This window comes from Saccopteryx leptura, chromosome 2 (genome assembly GCF_036850995.1).
Source record: "Saccopteryx leptura isolate mSacLep1 chromosome 2, mSacLep1_pri_phased_curated, whole genome shotgun sequence".
Taxonomy (NCBI): domain Eukaryota; kingdom Metazoa; phylum Chordata; class Mammalia; order Chiroptera; family Emballonuridae; genus Saccopteryx; species Saccopteryx leptura.
In genome coordinates, this window is record NC_089504.1 from 314,854,853 (window position 1) to 314,868,507 (window position 13,655).

General features: G+C 48.1%; 1 protein-coding gene across 1 annotated transcript; it reads left to right on the plus strand.

Annotated features, from left to right (window-relative positions):
- Positions 1-2,870: 2,870 nt before the first annotated feature.
- On the plus strand, positions 2,871-10,900 carry NDUFB2 (NADH:ubiquinone oxidoreductase subunit B2). Its single transcript, XM_066362891.1, has 4 exons — positions 2,871-3,019; positions 7,565-7,709; positions 9,614-9,716; positions 10,814-10,900. The coding sequence occupies exons 1-3, from the start codon at positions 2,925-2,927 to the stop codon at positions 9,686-9,688; spliced, it is 315 nt and encodes a 104-aa protein (XP_066218988.1). The 5' UTR covers positions 2,871-2,924; the 3' UTR covers positions 9,689-9,716; positions 10,814-10,900.
- The last annotated feature ends 2,755 nt before the right edge of the window (positions 10,901-13,655 follow it).

Sequence of the window (13,655 nt, forward strand, 5' to 3'; positions counted from 1 at the left end):
ACACAGAGCAGGTGCCTCCCTGAGTCTGCACCAGCTCCCCCAAGCCCTTCCTTAGAGCCAATGCACTAAATCACGCCATCTATGGTATGTGTTAGTTATCTACCACTGCATCCAAACTACCCCAGAACTTACTGGCTTAGAGCAATGACAGTTATTACCTCACAGTGTCTGCAGGTCAGAAGTCTGGATGCAACTCAGCTGGTCCTCTGCTCAGAGTCTTGTACGGACATTTTAAGGCTCCCCGAGGGTGGGTCTGATGCCAACTTCACTTGTGCGACTGTTGGCATGATTCAGTTCCTCATGGGCTGCTGGACTGGCAGCCTCAGTTTCTCAGCAGCCATTGTCACAGCAACAGAAAATGAACACAGGCTGTATCAAAGAGGGGAAAAATGGTTAATGGATGTGCTTCAATATATATAATGTGCTGATTTTTAAAATAAGAATCTTAAAAATGCTAAATTTGATTTATAAATGTCTTTTTTTAAAAATTATTTTTATTTATTTATTCATTTTAGGAGGGGAGAAAAAGAGAGAGAGAGAGAGAGAGAGAGAGAGAGAAGGGGAGGAGCAGGAAGCTTCAACTCCCATATGTGCCTTGACTGGGCAAGCCCAGGGTTTTGAACCGGTGACCTCAGTATTCCAGGTCGACGCTTTTATCCCCTGCGCCACCACAGGTCAGGCTATAAATCTCTTTTTTAAGGAGGAAAAACTACATTCTTGGGTATCAGTGGATAAAGTGGCAGCGTGCTGTTTCCCCTGGAGAGTGATCACAGCTCAATCTCCTCTAAGGTAGAAAGTTCAGGTTTGTTTCACTGTTACCGAAACCACTGGAAAGCCCAGTTCCTTTCTTCTTTCCCAGTCTCACAGGGAAAGTGAGACCACACAAGTCTTTAAAAGGAGGAAATGAAATAAACATGAAGTTTTATGAACAAATCTTTTTTTTCTTTCTTTTTTTTTCTGAAGTTGGAAATGGGGAGGCAGTCAGACAGACTCCCGCATGTGCCCAACCGGGATCCACCCAGCATGCCCACCAGGGAGCAACACTTTGCCCATCTGGGGCATCGCTCTGTTGCAACCAGAGCCATTCTAGCGCCTGAAGCAGAGGCCACAGAGCCATCCTCAGTGCCCGGGCCAACTTTGCTCCAATGGAGCCTTGGCTGTGGGAGGGGAAGAGAGAGACAGAGAGGAAGAAGAGGGGGAGGGGTGGAGAAGCAGATGGGCGCTTCTCCTGTGTGCCCTGGCCGGGAATCGAACCCGGGACTCCTGCACACCAGGCTGACACTCTACCACTGAGCAAAGCGGCCAGGGCTCAAATCTTTTTTTTTCAAAATCACCCCTTTGCTTTGTTTTTTATTTCCAGCTATAGAATAGGTATATAACAGGTTTGGGGTTAGATGCTCAATATTAATTCATTCAGAGTCTGTTCTCACAGCTTGTCAGAGTTTGACTGGGAATCTGATTTGCACTTAGAAGCCAAGAGCTCAGGGATAGGGCTTGGCATTCTTTCCCTCACTTACTAAAATGTATCCATTCAGCCTGACTGTGGTGATGCAGTGGATAGAAGTATCCACCTGGAATGCTGATTGCTGGTTCATATCCCTGGGCTTACCCAGGCAAGGCACATATGAGAAGCAACTACTAGTACGAGTTGATGCTTCTGGCTCTCCCCCTAACCCCCTTCTCTCTCCTCTCTCTAAAAATTAATAAAGTAAAATCTTTAAAATCCATCCATTCAAGTGGGATGCTCAGATCAGAACCCCAAAGAGGGCCATCGTGCTACCTACAAAAGGCAGTAAGACATATTTCCCCTTGGAGATCAAAATAGTTTATTGATTGGAACCATAAAATTTTTATAGTAAAATATCAGAATTTGTGATGTAAAACATTAAAGCTGAGGACCTTCCTGCTGTAGCCCCCCCCCCCCCAATCAAGGCACATATGAGAAAACAATCAATGAACAACTAAGGTGCCACAACAAAGAATTGATGCTTCTCATCTCTCTCCTTCCTGTCTGTTCCTATCTGTCCCTCTCTCTCACTAATAAATAAATAAATAAATAAATAAATAAATATTTATAATAATAACAATAAAAGAGACAAATGCCAAGAATCCAGGGCTGGCTCAGGATCAGGGAATTAGCACTGCATAAACTGGAGGTTGTGCTAAAATGCAGCCTTCCTTGTCCTAGGTGGGGCTTCTCAGGTGACTCTGATAAAACCAGTCCCTCTACGTACTGATATTTGGGAATCACTGTCTGCCGGTTGGTACAACAATAAAACAAGGAAAACTTAAAGGTGTCGCTGTGAGCCTCTTGCAGAGAGTTTAAAAACCCAGCTTTGGGAAGGACCACTGGTTCACAATGGATTTGGCAATTTAAAGAGTGTCTGGAAGGCAGCTAAGTCAGGCGGCGCAGGCAGAGCGGCAGGTTCAGGTGGGAAAACACCGCCCCGCTCAGCACAGGTAGGGAGGAGCGAGTTCAGACTCGGTGTCAGGGGTTCTCGGCATACGCGGAACAGAGGGGCACCTAAGCGAGGCGCCGAGACCGGGATCACGGGATGCGCTCACCCCCGCCCCCCGTCCCCCCAGTCTCCGCAACCCCATCCCGAGGGGCGCGGCCCCGCCCAGCCGAATACGTCAGAGCCGTTCCTTAGCAACGCCTGAGGCCGACTACTACACCATTGGCGGGGCGGAGGGCGCCTCCTCTAAGCCGCTACACGCCGGGTCCCTCCCAGCGCGCGGCCTTCCCCAGCCACGGGACTGACGTGCTATTAGAGAGAGGAACGGCTGCTTGCTCCCCTCCCCTTGAAAGTCACCATAAGGGAGAGGGGCGGGGCGACGCCGCTGACGTCCCGGGGGTGGCACCGGGAAGTGACGTACGCGCAGTGGTGCAGCCTGGGGGCGGCCGTGCGAACTCTCGGACTGGCATGTCGGCTCTGACGCGGGTGGCGCCTTTCGTTCGCGGTGGAGGCAGCCTCTTCAGAGGCCTCCGCGAGCGGGCGGCTGGGAGTGGAGTCCGTCAGTGAGTGTGGGCCGGGGGTTGGGGCTTCCCCTGCTTCTAACGGATAGCGCCCGTCTCCGGGACGGCCTCACCTTGACGCTGGCCGCCTAGGGCGGACTCAGGTCCTGCAGTGATCTCCACCCCGAGGCATGCTGGGACTTGTAGTCCTTCTGGGCAGGGTGGGAGATGCCTCTCTCCTGCTCCGCGACCCCGGGTTGGGCAGAGCTGGTTACGGGGGGAGGAGAGTAGGGAGGCTGTTTAGTCTGGCAGATATAAAACACTGTGTATATGGGTGAGTGGAGGGCGGGGGGAGAACAAACCCCTGCACCAGGGTGACCCTGTCCTCGGGAAATTAACATCTCGATGTGGACACATCTGGGGAAGCCAGGGCGGTCCAGGCGGAGGGAACAACCTGTATGTATGTACACTGTGTCTTTTGAAGCCAAATGTGAGGACAGGAGTGGCAGTGGTGAGGCTGGAGACCTTAGGTCACAAGGAGGAAGTGGCCTGACCTGTGGTGGCGCAGTGGATAAAGCGTCGACCTGGAAATGCTGAGGTCGCCGGTTCGAAACCCTGGGCTTGCCTGGTCAAGGCACATATGGGAGTTGATGCTTTCAGCTCCTCCCTCTGTCTCTCTCCTCTCTAAAAATGAATAAATAAAAACAAACAAACAAACAAAAAAAAACAAGGAGGAAGTGGTAGAGAGTCATTATGCCTGGCTGAAGAACTTAAAACGGCGACAGCGGTCGTTGAGAAGTTTCAATCAGCTGTCATGTGGCCAGGCTTTCATTTTGAAAAATCACTCTGGCTGCAGGTTGTAGAATTAGTTCTCTTAAGACATAGGAGTGAGAGCCCTGGCCGGTTGGCTCAGCGGTAGAGCGTTGGCCTAGCGTGCGGAGGACCCGGGTTCGATTCCTGGCCAGGGCACATAGGAGAAGCGCCCATTTGCTTCTCCACCCCTCCGCCGCGCTTTCCTCTCTGTCTCTCTCTTCCCCTCCCGCAGCCAAGGCTCCACTGGAGCAAAGATGGCCCGGGCGCTGGGGATGGCTCTGTGGCCTCTGCCTCAGGCGCTAGAGTGGCTCTGGTCGCAATATGGCGACGCCCAGGATGGGCAGAGCATCGCCCCCTGGGGGGCAGAGCGCCGCCCCTGGTGGGCGTGCCGGGTGGATCCCGGTCGGGCGCGTGCGGGAGTCTGTCTGACTATCTCTCCCTGTTTCCAGCTTCAGAAAAATGAAGAGAAAAAAAAAAAAAAAAAAAAAAGACATAGGAGTGGAGGCGATCACTGAGAGAGGGAGAGGAGTCAGGAAGCATGGGAGAGCAGAGAGCTAAAGTGCATGCGGGGACAATGTCAGAATTTTTCTTTTATTTTAAAAATAGATTTACTTTTTTTTTTTTTTTAAAATAGTAGCAACCACCATTTTTTTAAAAAAAATTATTTATTTAATGAGAGAGAGAGACAGACAGACAGAAAGGGAGAGAGAAAGCATCAATTCTTTTTTTTTTTTACAGAGACGGGGGGGGGGGATAGATAGGGACAGACAGACAGACAGGAACGGAGAGAGATGAGAAGCATCTATCATTAGTTTTTCGTTGCGACACTTTAGTTCATTAATTGCTTTCTCATATGTGCCCTGACGGTGGGGCTACAGCAGACCAAGTAACCCCTTGCTCAAGCCAGGGGCCTTGGGTCCAAGCTGGTGAGCTTTGCTCAAGCCAGATGAGCCCACGGTCAGGCTGGCGACCTCTGGGTCTTGAACCTGGGTCCTCCGCATCCCAGTCCAACGCTCTATCCACTGCGCCACCGCCTGGTCAGGCTAGCATCAACTCTTTGTTGGCACCTTAGTTGTTCGTTGATTGCTTTCTCATATGTGCCTTGACCAGGGGGCTACTGCAGACTGAGTGACCCTTTGCTCGAGCCAGCGACCTTGGGCTCAAGCTGGTGAGCCTTGCTCAAGCCAGATGAGCCTGCGCTCAAGCTAGCGACCTCGAGGTCTCAAACCTGGGCCTTCCACATCCCAGTCTGGTGCTCTATCCACTGCGCCACCGCCTGGTCAGGCACATTTACTTTTTTAAAGCAGTTTAAAGTTCAGGGCAAAATTGAACGGAAGGTACAGAGATTTGCCATATATAATCCCTCCAACACCTATGCATCAGCCTCCTCTACCGTCAACATCTTCCGTCCCAGTGGTACCATTTGTTGGGAAGGGTGATCCTACATTGACACAGCATTGCCACCCAAATTTTATATTTTACATTAGGGTTCACTCTTGCAACACCAGCATTTAAGAGAGTGAGCAAAAGAGTCACCTGGTGAGGTGTGTAGCCCAAGAAGCCAAGTGGAGAGCTTAGCGCTGAGATGCCAAGGGAGAGTACACCTGCCAAAAAACAAACTGGTAGTGCAGAGATTGAGCAAGAGGGGGGCTGAAAATAGTACCTTGGACTTCTCCAGGTGGCGTTCAGACCCCTTGGACCATCATTTACTCTTGACCAAGAGGCAGTGCGGGCTAGTGCCTGCACATGAGCTGTTATGACCTGGGAAGTTTCTTGATCTCTTCATACCTCAGTTTTCTCACCTATACAGTGGGGATAATAATGTTGACTTCTAGGGAATTAAATGAATTACAGTTCTCTAAAGTGTCTTAGGATAGTTGTTTGTGCATCGTAAGGACCATACAAGTATTATTTAACTTGTGAGGGAACTGAGAATCAGGGAAATTAGAGGTGTGACTTGCTTAAAGTCACGTATTTATTAAGGAAATGGAGCTGGGACAGGTGTGGGATGGGAAGAAGGAAAAGGCCCAGGTGACCTGAGCAGACAGCATTGGAGAACTACCAGCAGTCGCCCTTGGCCCTGCATGGGGAGACTGGGGGGTGCTCCTCTTCACTGAGGTCTCAGTGCTTCCGTACTACATGCTGATTTCACAGTGTGAGTAGGAATTAAGTGATGAAATATTTATGGAGCATCTTCTAGATTCCAGGATCCTTTCTGGGTGCTGGGGATTGAGCAATGTAAAGATAGATAATGGAGCTTCCATTCTGGAGAGAGGACACATGCACGTAGAGAAGAAAGAATGTGTGTAGGCACTGTTGAGTGGCATGAGGAAACGGAAGCAGAGGGGCAGGGGTCCCCAAACTTTTTACACAGGGGGCCAATTCACTGTCCCACAGACCGTTGGAGGGCTTACTGACCACCAATGAAAGAGGTGCCCCTTCCAGAAGTGCAGCGGGGGGCCAGATAAATGGCCTCAGGGGGCCGCATGCTGCCCACGGGGCCGTAGTTTGGGGACGCCTGATAGAGTGTCTGGGAGGGGGGTGGTAGGTTACTGTGCAGGATGAGGGAATGCTTGCCTGAGAGACTGATTTGAACTAGGACCTGAGTGATGAGAAGTCAGCCATGCAGAGATGCCAGGAAGAGCCCTCCCACAAAGGGGACAGCACGTGCAGAGAGGTTCTGAGTCTGCTGATGGTCCCGCAAGCCCTGGAGGCTGGAGTAGGGGGAGCAGAGGGAAGTGGTAGAGATGGGGTCAGAGAGACAGGCCAGGGGCCAGATTAGGGAGGGCCTTGTAGGTGACAAATGGGATGGAAAGCTATAAGGCAGCGGTTCTCAACCTGTGGGTCACAACCCCGGCGGGGGTCGAACGACCAAAACTTAGGGGTCGCCTAAAGCCATCAGAAATACATATTTTATTTAAAAATGTATTGTATAATAAATATGTATTTTCCGATGGCTTTAGGTGAACCCTGTGTTTTGGTCGTTCGACCCCCGCCGGAGTCACGACCCACAGGTTGAGAATCGCTGCTATAAGGGCTTTAAACCTCAGAGTAATATGATCTGGTTTGTGTTTTTAAAATGTTATTTTCACAGAAAGTTATGGCACAGTTTTGTGTTTAAACTGGACACTTTAAAATCCTGGTTTGAACACCTATTTATGTCATTATAGTTAAAACAACACATCACTCTAGCAATAATGAAATGTGGAGATTGAAAATAGTTTGCACTATAATTCTTAAATCTTATTTCATGAGTTTAGTGGATGGGCCCTTATAATTTGATAAATCTAAAACTTATCAAAGAGGAAGCTTATTGACACAGCATCCTCTTTCTCACAGAGCGGTCTTTTTGTAAAGATTGTAAAAGAGCAGAGGGCATAATTTGCCTTTGAAATAAATGGCTAAAATAGAACAAAATGTGTTATCTGTTTTTCTGGATAAACTAGTGATTACTTACTTATAGGGTCACAATCCCTTAACTCAAACTCTTGGGGCCAGTATATCATTCTTGACACATTCATATTTCCGGTGTAAGATGAATGTTCACTAAAGGAAAATCATTTATTGGCCTCTTGTCAGTTCAGGCCAGTCCTTGCCGTTATATAAGTTTCAAATGAGCTTATGAGAAGTGATTTAAAAAAAAATCTTTTTTTTGAGGGATTGTGGAGCACTGTCATCCTGTATTTCGTGGAGGAGGTGAGATGTCAGTAGTAGTTTCTGGATGTAACTCTGAGTTCTGGATGACAGAGCACTTTGAAGGTGTAGCAGGCTGCTCAGCATTCTTCTGTCCCGCAGTGCTGGTGGTGGCGTGCACATTGAGCCCCGGTACCGACAGTTCCCCCAGCTCACCAGATCCCAGGTGATCAAGGGCGAGTTCTTCAGTGGGTTGATGTGGTTCTGGATCCTCTGGCGCTTTTGGCACGACTCAGACGCCGTGTTGGTGAGTGCTGGGGAATGTTCTGGGGGGGGGGGGGGGGAAGTAATAGCCTAGCTTGTCTTTCTTTAATCTGTGTGTAGACTTTTTCTACCTGTGGTTTTGCTTTCCTTGGTTTTATCTACCTGGGTCAGCTGTGGTCTGATAATATTAAATGGAAAATCCCAGAAATAAACAATTTAATTTTTAAAAATTTTTTTAATTTTTATTCATTTTAGAGAGGAGAGGGAGAGACAGAGGAGAGACAGAAGGGGGGGAGGAGCTGGAAGCATCAACTCCCATATGTGCCTTGACTAGGCAAGCCCAGGGTTTCGAACCGGTGATCTCAGCATTTCCAGGTCAACGCTTTATCCACTGCGCCACCACAGGTCAGGCAGAAATAAACAATTTAGAAGTTTTAAATTGTGCGCCATTCTGAGTAGCAGGATGAAATCTTGTACTGTCCTCCTCTGTGTCTGCCCCAGGCTTTGTCCAGCGTCACCACGCCGAAGGCACTGCCAGTCACTTAGTAGCCGTCTCAGTTATCAGACCGACTGTTGTAGTATGGCAGTACAAGTCACTTTTACTTTACTTAATAATGGCCCCAAAGCATGAGAATCGTCGTGCTGGCAATTCAGATATTCCAAAAGGAAGCTGTAAAGTGCTCCCTTAAAGGGAAAAAGCATGTGTGTATAGAAAAATGCGTCTGCGTAGGGTTCAGTACGACCTGTGGTTTCAGGCATCTGCCAGGGGTTTTGGAATGTATCCCCGTGACAAGGGGGTTTGTCCTGTGAGGATGCAGGAATCCTGTTACTCAGTGAGACTTATTCTTGCTCACCTCTTCTACTAAAGGATGGGCATGCAGGTCATCTTAAGTCTTGTGTTTGTGTTAGTGTGCCCTACTGGAAGGAGACTAGAAACTTAATTCCTTTACCTTCTGAACCAGGGGTTCGTGGGTGGGTTAAGTGTCACACTTAAATTCTTTAAATGATGTTATCTATTATCTAGTCTGTCTAGAGGGGGCCCCAGGCAGCCACATTGGGGTGGGACAGATGTGGGCTACTTTGTTTGAAGGTGGGAGCTTAGTTACTGGTGACTTTCTCACGTCACTGGCCTCAACAGAGCTTTTATCGTGTCCACACAGACCCTGTTTTCTAGGAAGTGGTGCCTGTAAGGCACGGAAATCTGTGCTTATTCATCCAGGATGCTTTGAATTTTAACACATTTAGTTTGTTTTTAGGGTAGGGAAAAATGTTAAATTTAAACAGCAGCAGGTTTGACCTGACCTGTGGTGGCGCAGTGGATAAAGCGTCGACCTGGAAATGCTGAGGTCGCCAGTTCGAAACCCTGGGCTTGCCTGGTCAAGGCACATATGGGAGTTGATGCTTCCAGCTCCTCCCCCCTGTCTCTCTCTCCTCTCTCTCTCCTCTCTAAAATGAATAAAAAATAAATAAAATAAAATAAACAGCAGCAGGTTTAAAAATTAAATCAGCATTTAGAATCATCAGGTTGAGTAATAGCCCATTTCTTGTAGACCATTTCTGTGCCCTTGTTGCCCAGCAATGATAGGACAGTTTGGGACATTCGTCATGCTGTGCCAGGGCTTTACGACATTGTTGAGATGTGGGTACCTTTGAAATGCAGGAGTCTCCATTCCCCCTGCCCTCCGTTACTCCATCACAGACAGACTCAAACTCCTGCTGACAGCTTCCGAAGGGGCAAGTTTTTAACATTCAGGCTGCAGCTTACATTGACCAGATCGAAGTGTGAGTGGACCACCGAGTGAGGTGGTAGGGTTTGTTCCTGTGGCATGTCACGGGCTGTGTGTGTTCCAGCCTGACCACGTTTTTTCTCTCTCAAGATTTCTTTTTAAATGTATTGTGTGGAGTATAGATTGACTTAAAAAAATTTTTTTTTAATGATGTCACCAGGGTCACTTTCCGTATCCAGATCCTTCCCAGTGGACGGATGAAGAGTTGGGCATCCTTCCTGACAATGAAGACTGAGAGTGTGGACCCGGCTCTTTACAAGCAGGCAGGCCCTGGATTTCTATTGTTCTAAAGTTATATTGACCTTTTGTCAGTAAACTTTGTAATTGACTTTGTACTTATGGTAGTCTCGAAGAAATAGTACATCTTCTATCAATACGAAGAACAGTTGACTATGTCCTGTGTTCAGTTTCTGAATTTAGTATTTTCACATTTGCTGCCGTCACTGCCCCTCCCCCTGATTTGCTCTCGTTCCTTTTTATTGTATATTTTTTAAAACTCTTTTTTCCTATTTTAAGTACCAACTCTCCACAGGGACTACAGGGGAACAAGGCAGATAGGAGCTTACGTGTATGTTTGTAGTTGTGAAAATACTAGTGTTCTACCCCTAGCATTTACATGGAGAGTTCCAGCATAGGGGCGTGTTATGCTGTGGATTGCATGGAAATCAGCTCCTCAAACAGTCAAGGGTGACTGCCCTTCATTCTGGAGGTCAGCTCAGTTGTCCTTTCAAAAGGAAAGTGCGAAGAGGAGTCCCTTTCCCTCAGCCCCTCCAGTTAAGACATTCTCATTTAACATGTTTTTAAGTTAATCATTGCACAATTTCATTGCCATCATTCAAAATACCGTGGAAATTGTTTGAAAGGATAGGAAGCATCAAATGATAGTGGAGTGTTTCCATTAAGTTGTATTATTTAGTATTGCCTCTATAATTTTAATTAGAAGTAGCTCACTGACATGAAAGTTACAGCAGTTTTGGGGTGTCTAGGGAGAGGGGATGGAAAAAGTGTCACCGAAGGGCAGGGCAGGCGGTAAAGTTGTTTTACAGCTTGTCATGTCTCCGGGTGCTGTGGACAGTGAGAGGCCCCAGTGCTTCCCAGCCCTGCTGCCCCGGGTGGTGTGTCTGTACCACTGATCCTTTGGGGTCCTCGCACAGGCTTCCTGTGTTCCCACACACCGTCATTCAATGTTTAACAACTGGACTGTAAGGCCTGGGAGAGAGCACGGAGATGTGCTCAGCCCCCTGAAAGACCGCTCTTGTGATTGGTGCCCAGCGGTGCTTGCTGATTGGATGAAAAGAATGATGGGTTTGATTCTAGAAAATAAAAGCACTGACAGCTTCCCACTTTTGTTTCTCCGCAGGGGCCAGGTGAGAGTTTCCAGAAGTGGTGGACTTCATATTCTATTATTGAAGTTGTAAATTAAAGCGTTTCGGTCATGAACAAGGAACTGAGTATGGGTGTTTCTGATGACAGCCCCCTGCTGTGGATTGTTTCCTGTCAGTTGCTTACCGGCCCTTTCATTGGGTCCTCTCAGGCACCCTTTATCCCTGAGGACATCGAGGCTCAGGGGGCTGAAGCAACCTGCTTAGGGTCACACATTGAGGGGCAACATTAGGTCCGACCCCACAATTAACTACGGTGCCATACCGCCAGCCTCCTGAGCTAATACCTTTGCCATACATATGTTGACAGTTAATGTAGAAACTTGCCATTTCTCTGTTGCTGACGTATTCCCCTGAATGTACAGAAGTTAGTGATCAGGGCAGTCTCTTGTTTACATCTCTCTTGTGGGCTGGGCACTGTATTCAGTGGCCATTTGTAGAGCTCAAAAGAATTTCAACTGGGAATTCTTAGGGCTGGAGGAATGGGACACAAGGGAGAAGTGTAGTCTACTTTTTCTGAAATTTGTCTCAAGTACTCTGCAGCTGTCTGTGACATCACAGTTCTGAGACTCAACGGGACAGTATTTTCCTCTATCCACAGATAAAAATCTGCAGCACAGAGGGGTTTAATGACATGCCAAGAAGCATGACTGTGTGTGTGTGTGTGTGTGTGTGTGTGTATTTTTTTTTTTAACAGAGACTGAGTCAGAGAGAGGGTTAGATATGGACAGACAGACAGGAATGGAGAGAGATAAGCACCAATCATCAGTTTTTCATTGCGACACCTTAGTTGTTCATTGATTGCTTTCTCATATGTGCCTTGACCGTGGGCCTTCAGCAGACCGAGTAACCCCTTGCTCGAGCCAGAGACCTTGGGTCCAAGCTGGTGAGCTTTGCCAGATGAGCCCACGCTCAAGCTGGCAACCTCGGGATCTCGAACCTGGGTCCTCCGCATCCCAGTCCGATGCTCTATCCACTGTGCCACACCTAGTCAGGTTGTGCATATTTTTAATACAGGGTTTTGATCCTAGGCACTGGGAATACAGTGCCAAGCAGCACAGGAATGGTTCTGTTCACAAGGAACTTCGATTTTAGGGAGGGGAGACAGTACGGTTTACTAAGTGCTAGGAAGGAAGGAACCCTGGGTGTTGTGCTAAAGTGGGTGGTCTTTTGGGAGGGTGGGGAAAGCATCTGAGCTGAACCCTGAACTGGGAGGAGGAACTGGTTGTGCGAGTGTGTTGGGAGAGTGCTGTAGGAACAAGGAACAGCAAGGACCAAGTCTAGGATGTGACCAGAGTCACTGTGTTTAAGGAACAGAAAGTCTGGTGGGGTTCCAGCAGGTGAGGAGGTTGGGGTAGATGAGTTCATAGGTCATGGTTGCAGGTTTAGATTTATGTGCAGTGCAGTGAGAACCTACTGCAGGCTGAGCCGGGTGGGTGGGGGTATGGCTTGAGCATTCCTGGTCCTTAGGTTGCTCTCCCTCTTCGGTTCTGAATGGTCTGTGGGCATAATGACAAAGCTGAAGCAAGCTCCAGGGGCTCTGAGCCTGCTGCAGGGGGTGCTGGTGACACCATTTTTTGTGTTTTTTTTTTTTCAACAGACAAATAGGGACAGACAGGAAGGGAGATGAGAAGCATCGAGTCTTCATTGTGGTACCTTAGTTGTTCATTGATTGCTTTCTCATATGTGCCTTGACAGGGTGGTGGTTGGGGGAGGCTACAGCAGAGCCAGGGAGCACTTGCTCAAGTCAGTGACCTAGGGCTCAAGCCAGCAACCATGGGGTCACGTCTATGATCCCACACTCAAGCCAGTGACCCTGCGCTCAAGCCAGTGACTTCCAGGTTTTGGACCTGGGTTCTCAACATCCCAGTCCGACACCCTATCTACTGCACCACTGCCTGGTCAGGCCTGGCGACACTCTCCTTGGTTTTGTGCTTATTCATCTGTATAAAAGTGAGTCGTCTCAGCTGTTAACTATTTAGTCTGAAAGTCCATCAGATCTCCGTACTTTTGTCTCCTTTTGTTGCCCCAAGCCTGGCCTTATCACTCAAGTTTTGGGGGAAGAAGACAAATCATAACAGTTAACTCAAAGAGGATCATGCCATTACCCCTTTTCCTTAGAAACCAATCAGAATAGCTTGCCTTGAAATAAAAGATAACTTATAAACAGCAGTCTTTTAAACTCGGGCAGCACGGCCTCCACATACTGGGGCCTCTTCCACACTCCGGCCGGGAAGCCAGTCTGAGCGGATGCAGAGATTGTTCCTAACCTTCTCTCACAGGAACAGGCTGCTATTACAGCTTATGGGAAAAGACCAAGTGGGAGGGTCCTGGAGAGACACTTGGTACCTTTGATGGTGGCTATACATAAACCAGAGCGAAAGCCGACCATGGGCTAGGCACTGTGGTAAGCACTCTGCATATGTTAACTTATTAGATCCTCAGTCTTTTCATTCTCTAGGCAGGGAAGTTGGTCTACAGGCAAGGTAGGTACCTTGTCATACAGCTAATTAGAGCACTGAGGTTCAAATCCTGTCTAGCTGGCTCTAGGTTAAGTCAGCTTATCTCAGAGTTAGTTCAGCATGACCTAGTCCTAAGAAGTAACTGTACATTGTGACCTAAAATATAAATAACATGTATAAAAAATCCAAAAGTTTTATGTAACAGTATTTACCTGTGGTATACTGACGTTTTCTTTCATTCTATATAAAACAATGGTTGAGGAACTGACTGTACCACTCACCAGCTGCCTGGACGACTAGCACTGTGCTTAAGAACCTGGGCTTGCCTGACCAGGCGGTGGCGCAGTGGATAGAGCGT